The sequence below is a fragment of the Sciurus carolinensis genome, chromosome 13 (genome assembly GCF_902686445.1).
Source record: "Sciurus carolinensis chromosome 13, mSciCar1.2, whole genome shotgun sequence".
NCBI lineage: Eukaryota > Metazoa > Chordata > Mammalia > Rodentia > Sciuridae > Sciurus > Sciurus carolinensis.
In genome coordinates, this window is record NC_062225.1 from 49451881 (window position 1) to 49476908 (window position 25028).

A 25028-nucleotide genomic window follows, 5' to 3' on the forward strand; every position below is an offset into this window, starting at 1 on the left:
GGTAGAGTGCTTGCCTCATAAGCACAAGGTCCTGGGTTCAAATCCCCAGCACCACAAAAAAAAAAAAAAAAAAAAGAAAGAAAAAAAAAAGAAACTAAAGTCATGTGAAAGAAAGCATATGCAGGATGTGTTGTTGTTTTTGTTAGGTGGTCAGGAGGAGGTGACAAGGATGAGGATAAGTAAGTGACTGTTGAATGTGGCAACATGAAGAGGAGCAGAAGGAAAAATAGACCTGATTGGATTGGAGTGAAATGGAGGACTTACTAAGGTGTATATTAATAAAAACCATACTCTTTTGTATTCTAGCAGAGTTGAGAACAGGGCTTCTCAATCTTGGCACTGTTGGTAGTTTGGGCTGGGTGATTCTTTGTTGTGGAGTATTACCCTGTGTATTGTATGACGTTCAGTAGTATTTTGGCTTATGTTCAGTAGATGCCAGTAGCAACCCTTGGCTTCCCCCTGCACACCCCCCCCCGCCGCCCAATTTGGGACACTAAAAAATGTCTTCAGACATTTCTCGATGTCCCCTGCTAAGTGACCTGGGTTGAGAACCACTGTTTTAGACTCTTGAGTAAAAAGCATGAATATTAATGATGAAGTTTTAGGCATCAACTGGGTGGGAAAATGTTCAGGGATAAGCAGAGAACCTTTTGTTTTTGCATTCCAGAACTTATACAGCTGTTCATTACATTTGCAATTTAAGTAGTGAATACCTACTTTGCCTTTAATGTAAGTGGTCCTGCATTTAATCTTTAATGATTCATCAGTCACTTAATATTACCTTGCATTGATGTTATTATTATGCATGTCAGTTATCATCATAGAGCATTTTGGATATAAAGGTGTGGAAGATTATCCCAAATTTATATCAATTCAAAAATCATAGCCTAGAATTGGTTATTTTGAAAACATATTACTTCTTTTAGTAGTCTCTTGACTTCTTTTCCTTCTTTCTTCTTGATACAAAGAAGAGGTTGGGAAGAAGAATTTATAGCAGTGCTTTATATATCAGATCCATAAGCCTGAGAGCAAGGGGCCCTCCTTGGATAATGTAAGCGTGTGATGGGCTGACAGAACTGGCTCCATGAGAATGTTATAGGCCAGACTCTAAGGGAAATGACCAAACAGACTCCATTTTGCTCTGAGACTCCATGTTATGTAGGAAATAAGCTTCTCCCATGGGAACACCCCGCCTCTGTGCCCATCATCAGTTACTTAGTGTGACATGTTTAACAATACAGAATGATAATTCCTATGTAAAGAAAAATTGCTCTCTTTTGATGCCTATTGCTTCTAAACAATGTACCATGTGAATAGTGATTGTGTGGATGTTAGTAACCATTCTTTAGTTTGTACCTAGGTAAGGGTCATTTTGACCCACTTCCCCCTCTCGATGATCTCATGATGTTAATGTGTAATTTCAAATCATAGCAACAGACGCTTACGATTAATGTAATTTTTGGTATAAGAACCCCTACCCCTGTGGTTGGGGCTGTTCTCCCAATAGCCATTTTTTGGGGCATTGTGTGAGACAGTCAGCCGGCCGACTTAATAAAGACTCTCAAATTTGGACTTCTCAGTAGTGATCAGTCTGTTCTTAAGTTGCACCTCATAACAAGCATTAGCCAGTATCTTCCCCTACTACTACCTTCCGAGGAACTCCATGCAGTGAAATCTTGAAATACATAATGAAATGATTCAGGTTGTGGGAGCTGAGTGAACTAGACTGAATATTCCTGATGTAAAAAGTTTTGCTCTAATTTTCTCCCTATATGTGGTGGTAAGCTGTGATGTACCCCTCAATCTCTTAACCCCCTTCTCTCTGAAACTGTTCCTCAGGACTTTTACCCTAAATTTAGCCTGAGGAGTGGTTTTTTTTTTTTTTTTTTTGGTAACGGGGTATGGTGAACCCAGGGGCACTTAACCACTGAGCCACAGCCCCAGCCCTTTTTTAATTTTATTTGGAGACAGGGTCACAGTAAATTGTTTAGGGCTTTGATAAGTTGCTGAGGTTAGTCTTGAACTTGCAATCCTCCTGCCTCAGTCTCCCAAGTTGCTGAGATTACAGGCGTGTGCCACCATGCCTGGCTCTGAGGAGTATTTGATGGAAGGAAGGGTAGATGTCCTAAGAAAAAAATTCAGGATCCTGGAATTTCTTTAGCTACTCCCTGAAATAAAGAGTTGAACGTTTTATCATGCTAAGTGAAATAAGAGAATCCCAACGAACTAAAGACAGAATGTTTTCTCTGGTAAGCGATGCTGCCCATAGTGGGGAGTGGTTAGGGAAGAATGAAGGAATTTTGGTTTATGCAGAGGGGATTGAGGGAAGGGTTGGGGCAGTGGGGATGGGAAGGACAGTAGAATGAGACAGATATTATTACTCTATACATATATTTGAAAACTTAAAAAAATTAACTGTAGCACTTTTTCTAGGAAAAAAAAAGTTGCACATTCTAATGAGTGGGCAGCCATATACAGTGTGTGTGTGTGTATAGATTGATATTTACCTCTTTGGTCTTAATGAAACTGTTTTTACTAATTTAAAAAATAGAAATTAAAAACTTAAAACATGTTTCTAATTAAAAAAACATACCCAATTTTATATGAATGAGCTCTTCCTTAGGATCAGTGTCTCATGACTTTGGGAACTGCTTTTCCAAGTGGTGTCTGAATTTATTCTGGGTAGAATCTCCCAATCCTTTCAGCTGTTCCAGGTGAGTGAATCTCATCTTTAGTATTCAGGATAGATATATACACAGAAACATAGTTACAGATGCGTACACTATTCTGACATTATCAGGTCTGACTTGAATTTATACGCCTGTATCACATTACTTTATTCAGTTTTGTGGGTATTTTTAAAAATCTACCAGGTACTTCTACATTCTTACAGTTTCCCCCTGAATATTTGTTATCATATTTTATTCTCATGAATATCAGCATCACAAGTTACCATTTTTATATGATCATTGAATTTTGAGTATATTTTCCCAAGTATCTTAGTGAATTATTATTTATAAGTGTTTCTCTAGGTAAATAATCACTTCCAGGAAATAATGGCAATATGTGTTATACTTCTTTTTTTATTTTATTTGTTATACTTCTGATGTCTTTCTGTTTCTAAATGTGTTGGATGGAATATCCAGAATGATGTTAAGTAATAGCAGTGATATGTTTTTAACTTCCTTCTGACTCTCAAGCCAAGGCTTATAGGATTTGTAATCATGAAAATTATGCTAATTTGAACATTTAAAATAAATCATGGCATATTAAGAAAAAAAGTTTCTTTTCTAAATGTGGGGTTTACACTCATACTTTTCTTGATTTCTAAAATGTAACACCTAGCAAACAATTCTACTGTGAGGACTGAGAACCTCTAAGTTTCATGTGTATGTAATTAGGGCAGAATTCAAGAAAATGGTTTGGAATTTAGATTTTGAGTGCCGTAAAGAAAGTCTTGCAGCTTTGCTAGGAAGACTTATATTGTAGATAATTTTGCGCCAGAGTTAATAGTTCTTCCTAACTTGAAGACTCCAGACCCTAGCTTCTCTCTTCTTTAGTACTGTTTAACTTTCTCCATTTTATTCAGGTTTCTGCCCATCCTAATGAAAACTCCTGGGCTCTTTGGAATATAGCTTTTCTATAAATGTTGATGGTAACCATGAATGTATTCATATATTTTCTCGTCTAACTTCTAACTGAAAGCCTAGACATACAATGGAGATCCCCCAAATAACCCATTTTTGTAACCTAATCATACATGTTAAATGGTAGAAGATTCACTTTGGTAAGTCCCAAACTCCTTTGGGCCTTGATTTGTTTGTAAAGTGAAAAGCTGGTCCTCTGTATTGACCTACGTGACTGACTGAGCTTGTAGCCTGCCAATCTTGGATATGCTTATATTTGTGGGAATAGAAGTATTTGTCAAAATTAACTTTTTTGTATATTAAGTTACATACTGTTTCATTACACAAATATGTGAAACTTTTTTATTCCTGGGGAAAAGATGCAGGGTATTGGAAATGGTTAAGTTCCTGTGGGTTTTAGCAGGAGAGATCTGGGACTGGGGTTGTGATTCAGTGGTAGAGTGCTTGCCTAGCATGTGTGAGACACTGGGTTTGATTCTCAGCACCGCATGTAAATAAATGAATAAAAATAAAGGTCTATTGACATCTTAAAAAATATTTAAAAAAAAAAGATCTGATTTCAGCCATTTGCTAGCTGTGTAACTGAGTGCAAGTTACTGTGGAAGCAAGCTCAGAGGAGTTATCCAAAAAAATGAGACATATGCTTCCATATGTGAAGTGCCTAGAGCAGCCTATGTATCCTAGATATTTATTAATAAATGTTAGTTTCTATTCTGTAATATTAGACATGTAAAATGCCTTTCAGAAAATTAAAAATTTAAAATATTAGACAATATTTTAAATGGTTACTAAGAGGCTAATAAATAGAAAAACAGGAAAGAACAACTGTTCCTACTACTTAGGACAACAGTAATTTGTGTGAAAAACAAAAAAATTTGTGTGGATTTGAGGAATTTTGTAATAAGTCTTGTTAGATTTAACATGATACTGAAATTTATTTTATTTTGGAAGATTCTAGAGACTTTATTGAGAAATTACCTATAATCATGAATAACCTGTTTTAGCTCTTGAATTAGGGCTTATTCTACATGAGTTAATAATTTTAAATATTTGTCTCCTACTTGAGTAATAGCACAAATACAGTTAATACTCCTATTTAGGTGATAAGATTCAGGAAAGAAAATAAAGTAGTATAGCAGATAATTGGGTAATGCCACTTAATTTTTTAAAGAATTATAATTCCAGAGTCTATTTCAAACACACAGATTTCATTATATATATGTTTATATATGTTTCTGTTAATCTGTAATTATCAACCCATCCCTTTTTTTTCCATCTCAGTATAAATACAAATCAAATGACATTTTCATTAGTGGATGTGATTTGTACTATTATTTTGTATTGTTTAGCTTAATGAGTTTTTTTTTCTATGTAGTGTAATGCATTTATTAAAAAAAGGAGAGGTACAGCAGATTAAAATTCCAAGGATATTTTTATAATAGAAAAATGCCAATTTCTTTTGGCCTAAATTTGAAATTCTCATTTTATACCTGAATAACAAGGAAATTCACATTCAAGGCTGAAATATTATCTATATTAACATGAATTTCTAATTGCACATTATTTTAAGCTTATATATTTTTAAACCATGGTTATAGAATTATTTTATAGGAACATATTAAAGATATAATCTTATAATATTTATTGGACTTTTGGCTTAATTCTCTTTAACCTCAAAATAGTATTGTAAAATGAAACAAGATTATTCTTACTCTGATACAAACAAGAACTGAACCAAGTCTTTGTATATTTCTATATTTCTCTTCTTGAAAAATATGGAATGCTTCACAAATTTGCCTGTTATTCTTGTGCAGGGGCCATGCTAATCTTTGTATTGTTCCAATTTTAGAATATGTGCTACTGAAGTGAGCACTTTGTATATTTCTTAAGAACTCACTTATGATGTTCAGTATCACATAGTTAGGAGATCATTATATCATTAAAACTTGAATTTTTTCTTTCTCTATACTCCAATCTTCTGAACATAAATGTTTCAGGACACTTGCAATTAAACTATACATTTAGATGATATCCTGGCTATAACATTAAAAATAATAAAATCTTCAAGTAAACACTTCCAAAATATTGCCATTGTATGCTGAAGTGATTCTCTGAAGACTAAATGCTCTATTTGGATAAGTTAATGATTAGGTCTTTAGACGCAACTGAGGTTCTGTTTTTCTTCTAAACGTTCCTTTACTAATTTTTCCAAGGAGAAAAGATGCTCATCTGCATCTTCTGGTACAAGGCTTCTAATAGAATTTGCAAGCTCAAAAAGATACTCTGTATTTCTTCCACTTGGACCAGCTGCATTAAAAATTTGTTCAGCAATGTCTTCCAGAGGGGCAGGACCAAGATAATTGGGATTATCACATGTTCCAATATATAACAGCACACTGAATGGTTTTGTTGTGGGATCTTTTGGATAAAAAATGACTGTTATGTTTCTGTAGCCTCCTTTCTCTCTGAAGTCAAGGTATGCTTTTACTTCTTCTTCTTTTCCTACTGGCAGTTTGTAAGCAACACCCCATACACAACCCTGTTGGAAAATGAAAAGAACACACTAGTTAGTATTTATAAGCCTAATTCAAACAGGTAAAGATGTTATATCTAAAAAAAATCTTGTATAGGCAGAAGAAAATGCAGTTGTTTTGACTTAAGAGTGCACTGAAGAGATGTATACTAAACAATAAAGGAAATCATCATTTAAAAAAAATCTGAATAATTTCTTTGTATCATAAGCATACCATATTTATCTCTAAAATTTTTAAATCAGATCTTTTTGGTAAACTAATGGGACTGAAATGAAAATTTCAGGTTTTCATTGGATCATTAAGAAATTCTGTAGAAGCATTTGTTTATTAATACTGTTTGATTAGAAGTTATAGTTACCAGCTTAAAGCTGTTTTTATAAATGCTTTTCCTAGTGTAAATTATGAAAGCATTTCCTAATCTATACCATTATTAATCTGTTATTGGTAGCTGCTTGATTTTTGTATATAAAGTCCTTTGCAAAATTAAATCTTTAGTTCCATAATATAAAATTTTGGATCAGTATGCCAACAAAATGATTAAAAATATTTAAGAAACTGAGGACTGTGAGTTCTGACACTTCAAACATGTTAAAAAACAGAAGTCTTTCTGATAAAATTAGGCAATAGAGAAAGTGAGAATTCCTGACTTAGTTTTCTGCTGAAAATATTAGATTCCTAGCAAGTTGGAAGACAGATTTCATGGTTACATTTGATTCTGAGTGGCAGTGTGGCTATTTGTGGACTATCTCTATTAATGTCAAAGGGGACCACAAAATTCTCAGACAACAAACTTTAAAAAAACTCATCAAAATGAGACAATATGCCATTTGCTTATATTTTGTTGTTACCTTTCATTCTGCGTTCTAACTTTTCCCACTGGCCTAATTTTCTACAAACATGGAAAACAAAGCCAAACAACCCACAACAAATACAGAAGAGGTCTAGACTTAGTGTAGTTTCAATAGTCTGAAAACTATTAATAGAATTTAATTAGAACGGAGAAACATCTCAACATTTTATATGATTAAAGGCTATATAAAAAGGAATAATTATACCATACCCCAGGATCTTCAACAAGAGTCACAACTCTTCCAGGCTGTTTTAAAAAAGGTAAAAAAAAAATAATAATAATAATTTTTTTTTCTGAATCAAATAACCAAGCATTAGTGACTTAATGTTGATATGGAATATTTTAAGTATATTTGCTCTAAGAAGGACTTTTTTAAAATGTGAAGTTTTTTGTTTTTTTTTTTTTTTGGTACCAGGGTGATTAACCACTGAGCAACATTTCCAGAACCATTTTAAAGTTTTTGTATTTAGAAAGGGTCTCACTAAATTGCTGAGGCTGGTTTTGATCCTCCTGCTTCTGGGATTATAGGCATCTGCCCCCCAAGCCTGGCAAAATGTACTCATTTTTAAAGATGAAGTTTAAAGTGAACTTTTTAAGAGAATCTACCTTTATTCCAAATTAGAACAGCCTTTGTAAAATATTTCCATTAATTTATATGTATTAGGTATATTCACTTAAAAATATTAAAGAACAGCAGTGATTAGGCTTATGTAGAATGAAAGGCAAATAGAAGCAGCAATTATAAATAAAAATTAGGTTTTCCCCTTGAGAAAAAAGAGATTTTAAATAGTTTTATTAGGGAAAAATATAGATAATCCAGGGTACTTTCCTATAAGGAAGTATTTTTCAAACTTTGACCAGGTCCCCGAAGGACTTGTAAACACATAGGCCACATCTCTAGGTCTGAAGCCTGAGAATGTTCATTTGTAATCCACTTTCCATGTGATTCCAATGAAATGACAATGGGTACATACTTTGACAACTACTGCTAATAGGGTATATACTAAGAGGTATCAAGTGCAAGTGAACAAGTGACTTGCACTTCTGAGTTATGAAGGGCCTTTACTTTTTTACATACGGCAATAGGTGCTTCAAGGTAGGCATCTCTTTTATATTGCTAAATGAATTGTACATGACCCTAGTGAGAGGTTAATATTATAACGTCTACCCAGGGCTGCAGTTGTACCTTAGGGCTAGAGTGCTTGCCTAACATATTTGAGATACTGGATTTGATCCTCATTACCACATAAAAATAAATAAATAAGGGTATAAAAATACAATAACATTAAAAAAGACAAGAACTGGTCTATCCATGTAATTCTTCTTATATGGGACAGTTAGACCACTTGTGTTCTAGCCAATTTTATTTTTCTTGTGGGTTTTAACACAGTTTAAGTTATATTCCATGTATATGTAATATGTCAAAATATACTCTACTATCTAAAAAGAACAACAACAACAAAAAGCCACAGCCACAGGGATAAACAGCTAGTAGACCACAAGAAGCAATCTGAGAAACGATGGAATTAAGAAATGATGGCATTTCAGAAAGATTTTCTTAAAGCTTCTTGTACTACTATGTCCCTGTTTAGAGATAGCTCATACAGAGACCTGTCACATCAAGGTTTATTGTTGCTACATTTTTCTCTTAGTTTTTATTTTATCTACCAGGACTAAAGTTTTCTACTATCCACATCTTCCTCAGCATGACTAATGTTTTCCTGTGAAACTTAAGTGATCATGGGAGATGGGTATTTCTAAAAGACTGAAAACCTCATAAGAAAATCACTGTACCATACTGACCTGATGTAAGATGGAATAATAAAAACTAGGTACTCTGAAGCCTTCACCCAAAAGACACTTGACTTTGTATCATTCCACTTGAAATTGAAATAAGATATTATCAAGTCAAAACAAATTTTAGATAGCTCAGTTGGTAAAATGCTTGCCTTGCAAGCACAGGGCCCTGGGTTCCATCCCCAGCACTGCCAAAAAAAAAAATTTTTTTTAAATTTGTTGTTCCATTTCAGTGCTGAAAAATTAATCTTCCCTTATAAACTGAAAGCCTTAGAGAAAATCCAGACTTGGAGTATTCCATAATTTAAGTCACAAAAGTGTCTTAAGCCAAAGTAAGCTTTTCTTTTTTCGTTTATTTTTTGAGTACACATAGTACTTGGGTTCATTTTGACAAAATAATACATGCAAGGAATTTGATTTTGATCCCCATTCTCCCCACCTTTCCTTTCCCTCTTCCTTCCCTCCCTCCCTCTCTCCCCATACTCTTTCTCTTTTCTGTTGATTTTCCTTTCACTCCTTTATTTTTGACTCATATTACTACATATGTATACACAGGTGAAATTCTTTTTGGTATGTAAGCTTTTCTTTATGAAATTCTTGCCTAGTGCCAAAGGCTGTCTACTGACATGTTAACATCATTAGCAAGAATGCTGAGTTCCAAGCCACAATTTTCCCTACATGTATGCCTAATGACTGACACACAGCCTAAATTATTCAGATAATTTGTGTCATCTTTGTTCTATTTCATTCTTGTCTTTATCCATTTGTATAAAGAATTTATACTCAGAGGACACATGGGATTTTGAATTATGATTTCTCATTTATTTGTATTTTCCTGTTAGTCTTATACTATTTTAATAGCTGCATAATATTAAACATTCTTGTGTTCTTGGACATTTAAATTTATTTGTTTTCAATTTAAGATAATGCTACAATGAGGATACATATATTGGTGTGACTCATTAAGTATTGTCACATTACTTCTAATTCCTTTCAAATTTAAAGTGAAATTTTTGGTTCTTGCTTCCAAGACCTTATACTTCTGGAATACAAACCAACATGCCAAATAACTAGAGAATACTTGAGGGCTAAGATACACGGTATTTATTAAAAAGAATTCTGAGTTTTAGGTGGCTTGAAAGACAAAATTCTTGCCAAAAAGCATAATGAATTGTGATTTATGAATAAAGGCCCAGAGGCAGGAGTAGAACAGGCCAGGTATTTGACTTTAGCAGAGGGTCCCCTATGTACAGGAGATGATTCAGAAAGATGACTTGGTGAAGTTAAAGAGTCCGATTTAAAAAGTTAAAGAGTCTGATTTAAAAAGTCAAAGAGCAAAGTTGAGAGTCAGGGGTGTAGTTCAGGGGTTAGGGTGCTTGCATTTATGAGGTCCTGTGTTTAAAAAAAAAAAAGGAAAAAATGTAGAGTTTAATTCAGGGATAATGGAAATAAGCCACTAATATTTGGGAGAAACAGGAAATAAGGAGCTACTATGGTATTTGAGTATAAGGTGGCTAGTATAATAAGTTTTGTTTCTCTCCAGTCTGTTCTTTACTTGGGCCCAAAATGATTTTCTGGCTTTGAATTTTTCAGGGCTGTTATATTCTACAGAATATAATCAAAGTTCTTTAGTACGACTTAACTAAAACCTCATTTCTTCCCACTTGCCCCCTCAAGATGTACTGAATTATTTAAAACTCTTATAAATATTCAGATCTTTGAATGTACTGGTGCCTATTGTGTACGGAATGCCCTTCCCTGCTTCTGTTTGCATAGCATGTCTGGCCACTCCCTCCATAAAGTTTGGCTCAGTATTCTGCTCCTTCTCAGAATACCCTTAATGCTGCTGCTGCTGCTTCTTTTTTTTTTTTTTTAATAATTTTTTTTGTAGTTGTAGATGGACAGAATGCCTTTATTTTATTTGTTTATTTTTATGTGGTGCTAATAAGGATTGAACCCAGTGCCTCACACATGCTAAGCAATTGCTCTGCCACTGAGCTACAGTCCCAGCCCTTAATGCCTCTTTTATTCATTTCTTTTCCAAGTAGTTTGTTTGCACAGGTGTCGCCTACTTGTGTTGGTACTCAGTTGTAATTGTTGAAAAAGTGGGGTATTTTTGAATTGAGCTGTGGTAGGTGAAACAAAAAAAACGGGAGTCATTTTAAGGGTAAATATGTGTAATTTTGTGACTCGTAATGAATGATACAGACATGGACTACTGAAACTCTTGATAAATTTACTTAAAAATATTTTCTAAACCTTGAGCTCTTTGTTGTTAAGATAAATGTTATTGAGAAACTATAAATTTGTAAATTCACTTAAGTGGATTTTTGGGGGGGGCAATGAAACTGAAGAAGGGGATGTAGAATGAAATGAGAGTCATGGTGGGTTTTTTATTAGGGTAATGAGTAATGTTTCTGATTCAAAAGAAAGATTGGGGATTTAGTGAATGCAGTTTGACTCTCCCATTAAACTATTTTATTCACTTTTTTTTTGAGATTGTAATATATTCTTTTTGTAGGAGAAAATATTTCCCTTTTAAATAAAATCCTTTGGTGAGAAACTGCCAGTTTTGTTATACATAAATGAGATTATTAATTAAACTTAGAAAAATTAATATTTAATAAAGCAAGTATGTTCAGTATTTTTCCCATAGAAGTCACGTTGTACTATGTGGAAAAGAGCCTAACAATTGTATATTTATAAATTAATAATGATGCCTTTCTGATGAGTAACTTACTAGGGTATGTTGTAAAAAAATAGCTAATGTCCTAAATAGTATCTAAGTCATTCTAATTTGCTAGATATTTCTCTAGTCATTTGTGTCATTGTTTCTCAAACAATTAACATTAATATAAACCTGGCAATACATTTTAATAAAAAATGTGAAGCAGATTATGATCTCTTTTTCTAGGTTTTTTTTTTGGGGGCGGGGGTGGTGGTTCTGGGGATTGAACTCAGGGGCACCTTATTACTGAACTACATCCCCAGCCCTTTTTATTTTTTATTTGAGACAGGGTCTTACTAAATTGCTGAGGACTCTGCTGAGTTGTTGAGGCTGGCCTTGAACTTGTGATCCTCCTGCCTCAAGCCTCCCAAATCTTGGGGATTACAGGCATGTACCACCACCCAGCTCTATCTAGTTTTTTAACAGAACACCAGGAAAAGGTTTAGTACTTAGATTTTTCTTTAATTAGCAAGGATGAATTCTTTTAAAGATGTAAAACTGTTAGCCAATGCAGTTTTTCTCTTTCTATATTTTAGTAATTATTATTAGTATTTTCTAAGTACTGAGAATCGACAGGGACACTCTTAATACTAAGCTACATCCTCACTCTTTTTAATTTTTATTTTGAGACAGGGTCTCACCAAATTACCCAGGCTGGCTTCCAGCTTATAATTCTCCTGCCTACCAAGTAGGTGTGCCTGGCTTACTTCAGTAAATTTAAGTACAAAGAGATACTGGCTTTTAGAGTTCCTTCAAGAAGCATGTTCTGTGCTAGGTGCATTGGGGCACACATGTAATCCCAGTAGGAGGCCAAGGCAGGAGAACTGCAAGTTTAAGGCCAGCCCCAGCAATTTAGGGAGGCCCTAGGCAACTCAGCAAGACCCTGTCTCCAAATAAATAAATATTAGACAGATAGATAGGACTGGGGATGCAGCTCAGTGGTAAAGCACCCAGGGGTTCAATCCCCAGTACCAAAGAAAAAGCATGAACTGTTGTATTGTTTCTTCTTATCAGTCTGTCTCACAGTATACATATCTTAATGTACTATATAACATACATACATTTTGGTTGAGACCAGAGTAGTAAAATATGCTATTAAAACCACATACATACATACATATTTAAATTTTGGTGTTAAAATGAAACCTGGGCTAAGGCTTTCTTTTCAGAATGGCAATTTTAAGTGCTCATATAAAAACTGGAAACTTAAAGAATAATTCTTTTTTTTTGGGTGCTGGGGATAGAACCCAGGGCCTTGTGCTTGCAAGGCAAGCACTCTACCGACTGAGCTATCTCCCCAGCCCCTAAAGAATAATTTATTTAGCTTATTTTTAAAAATGTTTTAAATATTGTATAACATTTTTAGAAATACTTGGGTCATGTTTCTCTTAGCCTATAAAGGCAGTTGCCCCAAGCCACTCCCTTTTCAAGTTATTTTGTCCTTGTTTCAGTAGGCCAGTCTACCTTAGAGCCAAGTTCTTAATTGATTTTAATTCTATGCCATACACGCTATTTTAGATATCTTCCCCTTTCCACACTGCACTGTTTCTTTGGAATTAACCTTAAACACTTCCTCTGTCTGATTTCCAGCATTTTAGATACCATGCTTTTAGGTCAATATTAATTTGTTTTTAAAACAATAATCAAGCTTCGGTCCTCAGCACTGCCAAAATCATCATCACCATCACCATCATCATCAAGCTCATATAAATCTTATAGAGGACACAGAAGATATAGAAGCAACCAAGAATACACTCCTTCGAAAGTTAAGAGGCTAACCAAGCCAGGCCCAGTGGCAAATGCCTTTAATCCCAGCAGCTCTGGAGGCAGAGACAAGGAGGACCAGCCTCAGCAATTTAGCGAGGCGCTAAGCCTCTCAGTGAGACCCTGTCTCTAAATAAAATACAAAAAAGGTCTGGGGATGTGGCTCAGTGGTTGAGTGCCCCTGAGTTCAATCTCTGGTATCTGCCCACCCCACCAAAAATTAGGAAGCTAACCAAAGAGTTCAATCCCGGGTACCCGCCCATCCCACCAAAAGTTAGGAGGCTAACCAAAGTAAGTGTTCAAGTTACTGGAGTTACAATTATCACAAATTTGGTTTTCTTCATGGATTAGTTTTGTAGCCAATATGAGGCTTATTTGCATAGTAGTTAGCTGCTTCTAATTCTCTGAACACATTGAGTAGAATGTCTTTTTATGACTGAAAAAAAATCAAAGAACTTTTCACATTTAGTATTTTGGAGAAATATCAAATATCAATGTTTCTGTCAAGAAAGAAACATTAATTAATGCTGCTTTGGTACTGTTGCTAATATAATAAACAGGGGACTTCATTTAACTTCGCGGTTACTTGACAACTAAAATGATCAAAGTGAGCTATATAACTGGATAAAATTGTGGAAACCACATCTGTGATGTTAGGTTTTATAAAATAGTTGGAAGGATATTTTAAAAACCGTAGAATGTAACACGCACGTTTAAACCCAAACCAGTGAAAATCTGGCAGAATGCAGAAATGCCAACAAACTCATTGAGAAAAAGCTGAATTTGCGTTTACTATTTCACCTCCACGGTGACATAAAATTTCATTTTCTCTCCACTATTTCTGTTTTTGCCAGAGACTGCCAAGAAATGGAGCCCCTTCCCGGGAATATCAGTCTAGTGAGAGCTTATGTGCTTGTGCCCATGCTTTTCGCCTCAAGAAACTAATCGCCAGCATCTTAACCGGCTTCAAAGGAGTGTTCCTGTTTGGGAGAGGAGTAGTGGGCAGGTGGCCGAGGAAGATGCATAGATAACAACGGCTTTACCCCTAACCCACGTGCTCGGCCCTCGGGAAGCGTTTGGGTGTGGGTCCCCTACAGACCGGCCTGGAGCTGGGGAGCGGTAGTCTGGGGGTGTAAGTGTGGGAGCTGACCGGCTTCTCACCTTGCCGGGGACCCCGCGGTGGTCGGTGCTGCCCTGCCAGAAGCGCCTGCTGTAGTCTGTGATGTATCCAACCAGCTTGTCCTGATAAGGGAAGTCCACCTTCCAGATCAGAGACCCGTAACCAAAAACCCACATCTTACGGTGGCTCCTGTTCCCTGGTGGTGGTAGTGGCGGCGGCGGCGGCGGCGGCGGCCGACTCTCGGCTGTGGTCCTCGCCGCCGCCTGGGACTGCAGCCTTCAGGAGGCAAGTAACCGGCTGCGTGGGGCGCAGGCGCGATGGCTGCGTTGCAGCTTGGGGCGCAAAGCATACTGGGGTTGTAGTCCAAGGAAAGTTTTCAGACTCCGTTTTAGTTGGCATTATTTCTTCCCTAACTCTAGGGGTCAAGAATCTTCGGTCTTCCGTGTATTAACAATGAAGCATTCTGTAGCCTTTGTTAATCTCCATGACCTTCTCTAGTGCGCGTGTCCTGAGGACTACAACACCCACAATCCTTTTCGGAGACCCGTGGCTGCGAAGTTGGGACTATGTTTTTCTAATCCCGGAGGCGAAGGAGAGGAGAAAGGGCAGGCGTGGTGTCCGGGGTTGTCCAGATGGGGGTACAAGTACTGCCACCAGAGTTGACACGTAGAAAGGCTTGTTTTCATGCTTTGAAAATTTATATCTGCGGGTATGACAGCAGCCTGAGGAGCTAAAGTTGGAAATGTAATTCATATTTGACTTTATGAACTTGTAATAATATCTGCCCATTTACCTTTTAAATGAAATCAGGCGTTACACCTGTGAACTTTTTTCAATGCAAGTTGTTTACATGTTTAAATTTTACACGAAAGATAACCTTCATCCTTTAGTATTTTCTGTGGCTTATTCAGAAAAGATAAGCAAAAGTTATTAATTCGGGACTCGTAAGAGTTTTGGAGCTGGGGAACTTACAGAAACGGTACAAAATTTCTGGGAAGAAATTTTATAGCTCTTATGAATTTCTTGAAAGGGGTTAAGGGTACTAAGAAAAGTTGAAATCTCGTGGTTAGAGCTATGCCTCCAAAATATGTTCTAGGAAGTTCACTTTGGGCTATCATGGCTGTCAGTGTGTTTGCAAATAGAAGCCTTACCAAATTCTTGCTTTTTCTTGAGGGTTTCGAACTATTTGCATTGTCTTTAGTGTTAGAGGAGAATGCTGAAACACCCAAGTACAGAAACGATTGTTTGTGTTCTTAAGGAGAAATCAGCAGAAGGTACTTAAAGAAAAACTTAAAGAATAAGAAGTTTTTCATATTTTCTTTAAGTTGTAGTTTCATATTGCCTGGAATGGTTGTTTTCCCCACACTCTTCCTTTCTTTGGAAAATTTCAAATATACAAAAAAAAAAAAAGAAAGAAAAGAAAGAAAAAGAAAAAATAAGTGCAATGAGTATCCACATACCCTCCATGTAGTTCCAATAATTAATGGTTGGCAAGTTTCCAATTTTTTTGTTTATTCTTATTTATTTGTGTTATTTGAGTCTTGCACTTGGGGCACTCTACCACTGGGCTATATTCCTCAGTCCTTTTTATTTTGAGTTAGACTTTCTCTAAGTTGTGTAGTCTAGCATTGAATTCATGATCCTTCTACCTCAGCCTCCCTGGGATTATAGGTATGCACCACCACACCCTGCTTATGTACTTCTTAAAATTTAAAACGTTTGAAGTAAGTTGCCTCTCTTATTTACATATTATTGCTAACTACTTCTGAATGCATCTTTTAAGAGGACACATTTTCCTGATACCCACAATGTCATTATCATATCTAAGAAAATTAATAATTAACATCATCAAATACTGGTTCTATAACTTTCCTTAATTACTTCAAAATTTTTTTTTCCCTCAAAATATTCTGAATCTAGTTGAGGTTTTCATTTTTGTTTTGAACTGTGTTGGGGATCAATGCTGGGGATCTGACCCAGGGCCTTGTACCTGCTAGGCAAACACTTTACCACCAAGCTACATCCCCAACTCCCAGTTGAGATTTATATATTGCATTTGCTTGACTGCACTGTAAGCCTAAACAAGGAGATTCTGCAAAAGGAGGAAATATAGTTTACTAACATTTAGCTACTAGGTATTAGGAGTTGAAAGGAATGATCCTGCTATTAAAGCACTTTTTTTTTTTTTTTTTTTTTTTTTGCCTCTCCCTTCTTTAAGGAACTGAAAGAATGCCAGGTACGGTGGCTCATGCCTGTAATCCCAGTGGCTCGGAGGCTGAGATAGGATGATGATAAGTTCAAAACCGGCTTCACCAATTTAGTGAGGTCCTAAGCAACTTAGTGAAACCCTGTCTCAAAATAAAAAATAAAAAAATGGCTGGGGATGTGGCTCAGTGGTTAAGTGCCCCTGGGTCCGATCCCTGGTACCCAAAACAAAACGAAACAAAAAAAACCACTTAAGATAGCATATAATTATACAATATAATATGATCATACAGTATGATATAACAATATAATAATGCAAATAGTAATGATAAAATAATGAATAACTTAAGATTATCAATAACATTAAAATAATAAAATAATAAAAATAATTATGCAAATAATAATGCAAATTAGTATTTTAAATATATATATATATAAAGCTCTAGATTAGGATTTCCCACCTATTTTTATGTGCCTGTGTTAGTTTTATTGAAACATTCATAGACTTGAAAACTTAGGGCTTAGTGGGATTTAAGCTACCTTAGTAATCTCATTTTCCTACTGTTCTTTTTTTAACCTAATCCTTCTTCCAAAGTGAACTAATCATTTCCCTTACTCACTGTCTCTTACTTACCCTTGCTTATTCATCTCCACATTTTGGTTATACCTTTCCTTCTGCCTAGGCATATTCTGTTCATTATCTCATTTTCAAATCTTCCATATCATTTAAGGCACACCTCCTATCCCTTATCAAGCTGAAGCAGATTCTTTGATTTCTGTGGCTCTTAATCTGTATTTCTTTTATGTATTTTCATTTTCTTTCTTTTTTAAAAAAAATTTCTTTTTAAAAATTTTTTTTTTTTTTTCGGTCCTGGGGATTGAACCCAGGGCTTTGTGCTTACAAGGCAAGCACTCTACCAACTGAGCTATCTCCCCAGCCCTTAAATTTATTTTTAATCTTAAGACAATTATTAGGGCCTTACCAAGTTGCTGAGGCTGACCTCAAACTTGCGATCCTCTTACCTTAGCCTTCTGAGTCATTGGGATTAAAGGTATGTGTGTGCCACCATGCCTGGCTGTCTTCTCCACTTTTTTTTGTACCAGGGATTGAACCCAGCAGTGCTTAACAACTGAGCCACATTCGCAGTTCTTTTCATTTTTTATTTTGAAACAGGGTCTCACTAAGTTGCTGAGACTGGCTTTGAACTCTTCATCCTCCTGCCTCAGCCTCCCAAGCCAAGCCACTGGGATTACAGGCGTGTACCACTGGGCCCAGTGTCACTTTATATCTTGAATCATATATATTTATCATTTCTACTAGGCTGTAAACAACTTGAGATAGAAACTATGTCACTGTCATCTTTGTATACCTCCCAGGGTTGATCATCTAGTTGGTGCTTAATATATAACTGGTAGTTGTATAATTAAGTGTTCAGTAATAAATGTCTGCACTTATTCTAGTAATAGACCAGTTGATAGAATAATCCATTGCTAGCATTAGCTGTTTAGCTTGCTGCAGAATCAACTTGTGCAGTTACAGCTTTATATTTAAAGGTGACCACAGTTAGTTTAAATTTGCTATAGGAAATGTTATGCACTTTCTTTTAATCTCTTTACTAAAACCTTCTTTTTCTGGATAAATTACTTAGAGTGTGGTTCTTGAAAATTTTCACCTGTATTGGGCTAGACATATTGGCATTTTCTGCCTACCTTCTAAGATCATTAGAGAAACTGTGAAGTATCTGATACGGTGGCACTGGCCTATAATCCCTGCAACATGGGAGACTGAGGCAGGAGACAACTTAGATCCTGTCTCAAAATTAAATTAAAAGGGCTGGGGATTTTTATTTGGAAAATTTTTTTCACTTATAAAAGAAAAATTAAAATATGGTATGGGAATATTATTGAGAAGGACTACTCCTTAGGAAGTAATTGTTGCTCTGAGAATCCTGAATACAAGCCCAACCTGCTTTCTAATGTCAATAAAAAATTATCTTTGTGAGAAAGTCATAAACTGAGCTATACTTAATTCTGGGTGCAGGGGAACTTGAAGTGACTTTTGAAGGGAGATGATGAGTAGGGCAGTAGTTCTTTAAAAAATTTTCTGTGCTAGTTTATGAAAGAAAGCTCAGTTTTTTGTGGCTGTTCTTCGTTTTTTTCAGTGTATTCAGTCAATGGGTCTATTTCATCGAGACCAAAGAACCTGATTAGGACCAGAGGAGCAGGAAAATTAAAATGACTGCTTATTTTTGTTCTTCTCAATAATTGCCCTTCACTTCTTTTAAAAACTGTTTTAGGTTCCTGTAGAGGGCTATATGTAGAAACTAGTCATAACTGGTAGTTAAATGGTCCTATCTGCCTAATAGAACATACATTTCTATTAACTAGAAGTATTTAACTTTCTCGACAGCAGAGTTCCAGAGAGTACATTTTGGTGGGATATGAATAGGAGCAGAAGCCTGCTGGGAGGAGCTACCCAGATACTTCTGGAGGAAGAAGAAAGAACACTTAAAAGTTCCTTGGTATTTTAAATAGAAACATTTCAAGGAGTACTGATTTGAGAGACTCCTGATTTAGGCTCTAGCAGAGGCTGTGTGGCATGACAGTTGACTTCTCTGTGGTCATGTGGAAGGTGCTAAACAGGCCCAGTGTGACCTGCTAATCTCTAAGAATGGGGTATTGCTTTATTGACCATAGTATTTCTACCTTGTTTTGTAGATTGGTCAAAAGAATGGATTTCACAGAGGCTTACTCGGACACGTGCTCTACAGTTGGACTTGCTGCCAGGGAAGGCAATGTTAAAATCTTAAGGAAACTGCTCAAAAAGGGCCGTAGCATTGATGTTGCTGATAACAGGGGATGGATGCCCATTCATGAAGCAGCTTATCACAACTCTGTAGAATGTTTGCGGATGTTAATTCATGCAGGTAAAGTACATTCAAGGTATGGGAGGCTGCTTCTACACGCTGGATTAATAAAACACAAAATGATGGCAATACAGGTGGTATTTGTTTCCTTTTCTGTAATTCTAAAATAACTGCCTTATCTATTGAGATTGGCAAGACTACCTGTTTTGGATTATTTGAGCATAATGTTCCATCTAAACATCTATAAATATTGTCCTTTATATGGAAATGCTTGTGCCTTGCTTACTTTTATGGACTGTGCTAGGTGATGTGGCAGAATTAGTTTGTTGTTTTTGTTTTTTGGTGCCAGGGATTGAACCCAGGGGTGCTTAACCACTGAGCCACATCCCCAGCCTTTTTAAAAAATATTTTATTAGAGACAGGGTCTTTCTGAGTTGCTTAGGGCCTTGTTAAGTTGCTGAGACTGGGTTCAAACTTGCGATCCTCCTGTCTTAGTCTGCCAAGTCACTGGGATTACAGGCGTGCATGCCCAGTTTAGTCTGCTGTTTTAATTTAAGTATTTGGTAGTTACTAATCATATTTTTTCTTTCTTCCTTTCCAAACAAAAGGAATGGTGCTGCTGAATTGAAGTTGAGTGTTTTGTTTGAATTAGTCCTTTTTTCTTTTCTTTTGAAACACTTTTAGTACCTTAATTTTGGGAAACTTTCCCATTACTTGGACTTTGTATTTTGCAGAGGATACAGTAGGGCATGAATCATGTTCTGCCTTCATGATGCTTATATTCCTGTCAAGGGAGACAGATAATAAATACCTAAACAATTAAATAAGAATATTTCAAAAGGTAAAATTGTTGTGAAGAAAATAAAATAGTAGTGGGACAAAGAGTGATGTTGTGGTGTCCCATATCTTTGCAGCGCTGTGTTCGGTAACTTCATGCTTGTAGCTTGTGATCATCTATCGCGGGATTTATTTATACTAGAGAAGTCAACTGGTGCTGCACACTGGGTTTAAATCTTAATCAACACACTGCTAAGTGAAGGGCATGGACGAAAGAAGAGGTTCTGATGCTCAGGAGAAGGTGGATGGGAAGAAAACTAATAGTGATTGTGCAATGATTTCTAAGTTATTGTACTAGATGCTTGATTTACATTATTTATCTAGTATATAAATACTTACTGTTAGAGGACCTATTATACTTATTCTTCTTTTATTGATAAAAAGACCAAGGCTCACAGAAATCAACTTGTCAAAGGTTACTAATAAACTAAGGTATTTAATAATAAACAAAGGTATTTGATTTGAACCCACTTCTGATGCTAAAGCTCTTGTTTTTTTCCTGCTAGATCCCGCTTCTAACACTTAATTGAAGAAAACATTTATTGTATTGAGTTAATTTAAACTGAAGTCGAATATAATACTCCATGTTGTAATACTTACTAAGCCATTTACATTTCAGTGTCAGAGATTTAAATTCTTTTCTTTCCTGTGTACTTCCAACCATGCATAACTACTTAAAATTTAGATTTCTGGGGTCCATAGCTTATTAGAACTACTAATCATTACCTTGTGAACAGAAAAGGAGATAATCCTTACTTTTTTTTTTAGTAGTGATTTTATTTTCTTTTCACTTTTTTTTTTTTTTTAATTTTATCAGGCAAGGGAAAACAAGGCTTAATCCTCAAGTCAATACAGGAAGTTTGTCAAGACTACTTTTAAGTCACATGTTTTAGAGACTATTGTATATGAGATGAATATTTAAACATAACTAGAAAAAGAGATTTTATGCTTCAAATTTCAAAAGCTTAAGATATGTTTGGAAAACCCTGTTTGAAGTTAACTATAAAGCTTGAGTTCTCAAATTATCTCTACTGACAAAGGCATGAGTTTGAATGTTCTTTTCTAGTCTAAAAGCTCATTCCCAATATACTGTTATATCACTTGTCCACATCAGAATAGTAATGTGTATATTACAGATTTTTTTCCTTTAGCTGCTGAGTGATCGTGGGTATGCTTTTGAATAAAGGTGTTTGAATTGTTGAACTGTTCAGGTTCATCTGTATTTTCTTTTAGAAATTTTAAATAACAACTTTATCATCAATGGTTATCCTTTTTCCAAGCTTGATGTTTTTGGAAAGTAGGATAGCCACACATAGTTAGCTATATGAATAGTTGTTATAAATGGTTAAATATCATTTTCTAGCTCTTTTTGTATTAAAACTGAACATTATGAATTAAACTTCAGGTAATCTTAATTTATGAGTATTATGTATGCAGGATTAGAGTAGGGGTAGGAAGATAGGAAGTAGGGTTTGCAGAAGGTGGGGAAGCAGCTATATAAATTACTTTAGGAGATCGTGACATTTTGGGTCTCAGTCTTCAGTGAATCTGGTTATTTTCTATAGCATCCCTAGAGCTGGAGCTAATGTCCAGAAATCATATTGGGTTATCTGTTTCACCAACTAGAAAAACCATATTAGAATGAGGCAGAAGGCTAGATAGCCTGTTGGGTGCTGTAAAAAAATGTTAAATTTTAGTTTTAAAATTATTTTAAAATTATTTTAAAAATAATTTATATTTTTACTTTAATTAAAATTTTTGGTGGTTCTGGAAATTGAATGCAGGCCTTGTACATACTAAGTAAGCACTCTACCACTGAGATACACTCTGAGGCCATATTTATGGGGTTTCATGTGATATTTCAATAAATATATACATTGTGTAATGTTTAAATCAGATTAAACATATCTCCTCAAGCATTTATTATTTATGGTGAAAATATCCAAAATCTTCTAGAACTTTGAGATATATAGTACATTATTGTTTTCTATAGCCAGAGGTTTTATAAAATGACTATGAAGTACAAATGTTTTTAGTCTTGAAGAGTGAAGCAAGAATACCTTTTTGTCCTGTTGGGCCCACAACAGATTGCATTTCTTCTGTTCAATAATGAGAATAGCATTCATTTTTTTTTTTGTAGGGGGATACCGGGGATTGATCTCAGGGGCACTCAACCACTCAGCCACATTCCCAGCCCTATTTTGTATTTTATCTAGAGACAGGGTCTCACTGAGTTGCTTATGTCTCGCTTTTGCTGAGGCTGACTTTCAATTTGCAATCCTCATGCCTGGCCTCCCGAGCTGCTGGGATTACAGGTGTATGCCACTATGCTGACTGAGAATAACATTCTTAAATTAGTACCAGTTAACCTGGTATTGTGGGTTAATCTTACTAGTTCCCAGAGCAAGTTTGACATTTCTTTTTACTGTGCTTTGTTTGAGTCATAATTCTCTTGTCATCTATGGCTCAATTGGTATATATAAAAGTATCTTTTAATATATAATTTCTACCTTTCTGAACAATTTTCTTTTTTTTTTTTTTCTTTTTTTTCCCCATGTTGGGTCTGGTGCATGTTAGTCAAGTTCTGTACCATTGAGCTATTTCCTCAACTCTACCCTAAACAACTTTCTAATATTAGTAAACTGCCAGAAATTCCTAGAAGATAATCAGTGCGCTCAAGTAATGTGCTCAGGCCAGCACAAAGAATGGAATGTTTGAAGGGTTTTATCTGTTTCTTCAATTTAGATCTTGGATCTATTCTGAAAACAGTATATGATCTTTTCCCTTAAGTTAGAAAAGAACATTCCAATATGTGTGAATTACATAGAAATTTAGAATACATATGTATATTTTTCACTTTGTCAGTCTGTTTAAAGTATAAGTATTTAACAAATCAACTTGCCTTCTTTTCTGTATTAGAAATTTGGTGTAATGTATATTGAGATCTCATGAACCTTATCATCTTGGAATGCAGTAGTAGTCTTCAGTGGTAACCATGTCACTCCATTTAAAGCATTTGTTGAAAAAGTTCACTTAAAAATCTCACAATGAATTAGAACATAAATCTAACAGGTACTTTTTTTCTTATAACTTTCTTGGTTTGTTTTTATTTTTTTAATGCGCCAAGGTTCAACTCTCACACATGCTAGGCATGTGCTTTGCTTTACCACTGTCCCATAAGCCCAGCCCCTAACAGATACTTTTTTTTTTTTAATTTGGTGGTGCTGGGGTTTGAACCCAGGGCCTTGTGTATACGAGGCAAACACTCTACCAACTGAGCTATATCCTCAGCCCCTCACAGATACTTTTATTTAGCAAATAGGTCATCTGCTTGTAGTAATTTTATTTAGTTCATGTTAAATATACTGTAATACAAGACAGTAACAGATGCTAGAGATCTTAAATAAAGCAGTGAAATATAGTAATTATGGTTGGATGGGTTCTAGTGACTCTACCACTTTTTTGGTGTGATGTTGGACAGGTCTTTTAATCCCTCAGTGGTTTACTTGTTCATCTGTAACGTACAAATATTCCATTGTTCTAGCTCAGGCCACAAATCCTGAGATATCCTATTACTTCTTGTACCTCATATTCCTCATCCAGTTCTTGAACAGTAAATTCTTATGTTTATGTGTCTTATATACCTATGAAGATGTACACACACAAACACATACATGCACAATCAGTCCATTTCTCACTACTATTAATACCTTGGTCTGAGCCACATTCTCTTTTCTCTAGAATGTGGTAATTAAGAAGAGAGAGGAAATTCTCCCTCTGCCTTTTTGTCCTATTGGGTCCACAACAGATTGCATGATTCTTGCCTAATTCTGTATTTAGTCTTCTGATTCAAATGCTAATCTCTTTTCAAAATATCCTCACAAATACACCCAGTAATTGGTATCATTGGCAGAGTGTTACAGCCTAATCTTGTCACTGCTACACAGATGGTTGGCATTGGTCCAGCTTAGATTGACCCAACCCTCAAAGTGTAAACCAAAAAGACATCACCATGTTTGTCTATTAGGGGAGCCTTTAATTCTCTTTCCGTTTAAAGTTTCAGTAAGAAGGTGAGAAATAGAAGCCATTTTGTCTTCCACTGAGACTAAGTAGAGGTTAAGGCATTAGAAACAGTATGAAGAGCCATTTTTTTTACGAAGTTCTCTTGTCAGGCAAGGAAGAAATTGAGAGTGGTACATGATGGTCTAGTACAAGTTGGGTAAGATCCCTTTGGTAAAATTCACACATCAATTTAAAGAAAGCAGGTTTATCATTGGAACTTCCAGACCCAATTTAGGATTGGGTTCTGAAGACTATATTAAAATATTTTGGAGACTTTGTCAAATTGATAATAACTCTTATAATTCATAAATATTGTAATGATTATAATCTTCATTTATTAGTGTCTTACACAGATTCAAACTAAATATATAATCCTGTTGAACCCCACTGAAGTTTTCATTTTACTGTTATAGAACCTGAGCCTCAGATAGTTCAAGTTATTTACCTAAAGTGTAGTACAGATTATAACTGGCAGAGCCAGGATTGCAACCTAAATCTTCTAACTCTTAAGATGTTACCTTCCTGGTCCAGTGTTTTAAAATTAGTTAAGAATATTTGTTTTTCTGTAGGTAAAAATTTTCAAGATCTCAGGTTAGTAGTAAATTAATTTCAGTATT

At 35.4% G+C, this 25028-nt stretch overlaps 2 protein-coding genes and 1 non-coding gene across 4 annotated transcripts in view; 1 reads left to right on the forward strand and 2 right to left on the reverse strand.

Moving 5' to 3' along the window:
- The window catches only part of Asb3 (ankyrin repeat and SOCS box containing 3), a 97958-nt gene that overhangs the window by 2151 nt on the left and 70779 nt on the right, over positions 1-25028 (forward strand). The window contains 1 exon segment of the mRNA XM_047521851.1: positions 19364-19572. Within this exon segment, the coding sequence (XP_047377807.1) occupies positions 19377-19572 (196 nt within the window). The 5' untranslated portion in view covers positions 19364-19376.
- On the reverse strand, positions 4503-14729 carry Chac2 (ChaC glutathione specific gamma-glutamylcyclotransferase 2). Of its 2 annotated transcripts, XM_047521856.1 has the most exons (3): positions 14482-14729; positions 7242-7277; positions 4505-6186 (listed from the first exon to the last, which is right to left on the reverse strand). In XM_047521856.1, the coding sequence occupies exons 1-3, from the start codon at positions 14614-14616 to the stop codon at positions 5803-5805; spliced, it is 555 nt and encodes a 184-aa protein (XP_047377812.1). In that variant the 5' UTR covers positions 14617-14729; the 3' UTR covers positions 4505-5802. The 2 variants fall into 2 exon arrangements, with proteins under 2 accessions (XP_047377813.1, XP_047377812.1); XM_047521857.1 differs by lacking the exon at positions 7242-7277 and having other exon boundaries at positions 4503-6186.
- Positions 5417-5520, reverse strand: LOC124963785 (U6 spliceosomal RNA). The gene has a single exon (XR_007104821.1). It is a non-coding gene; the product is annotated as a U6 spliceosomal RNA (small nuclear RNA).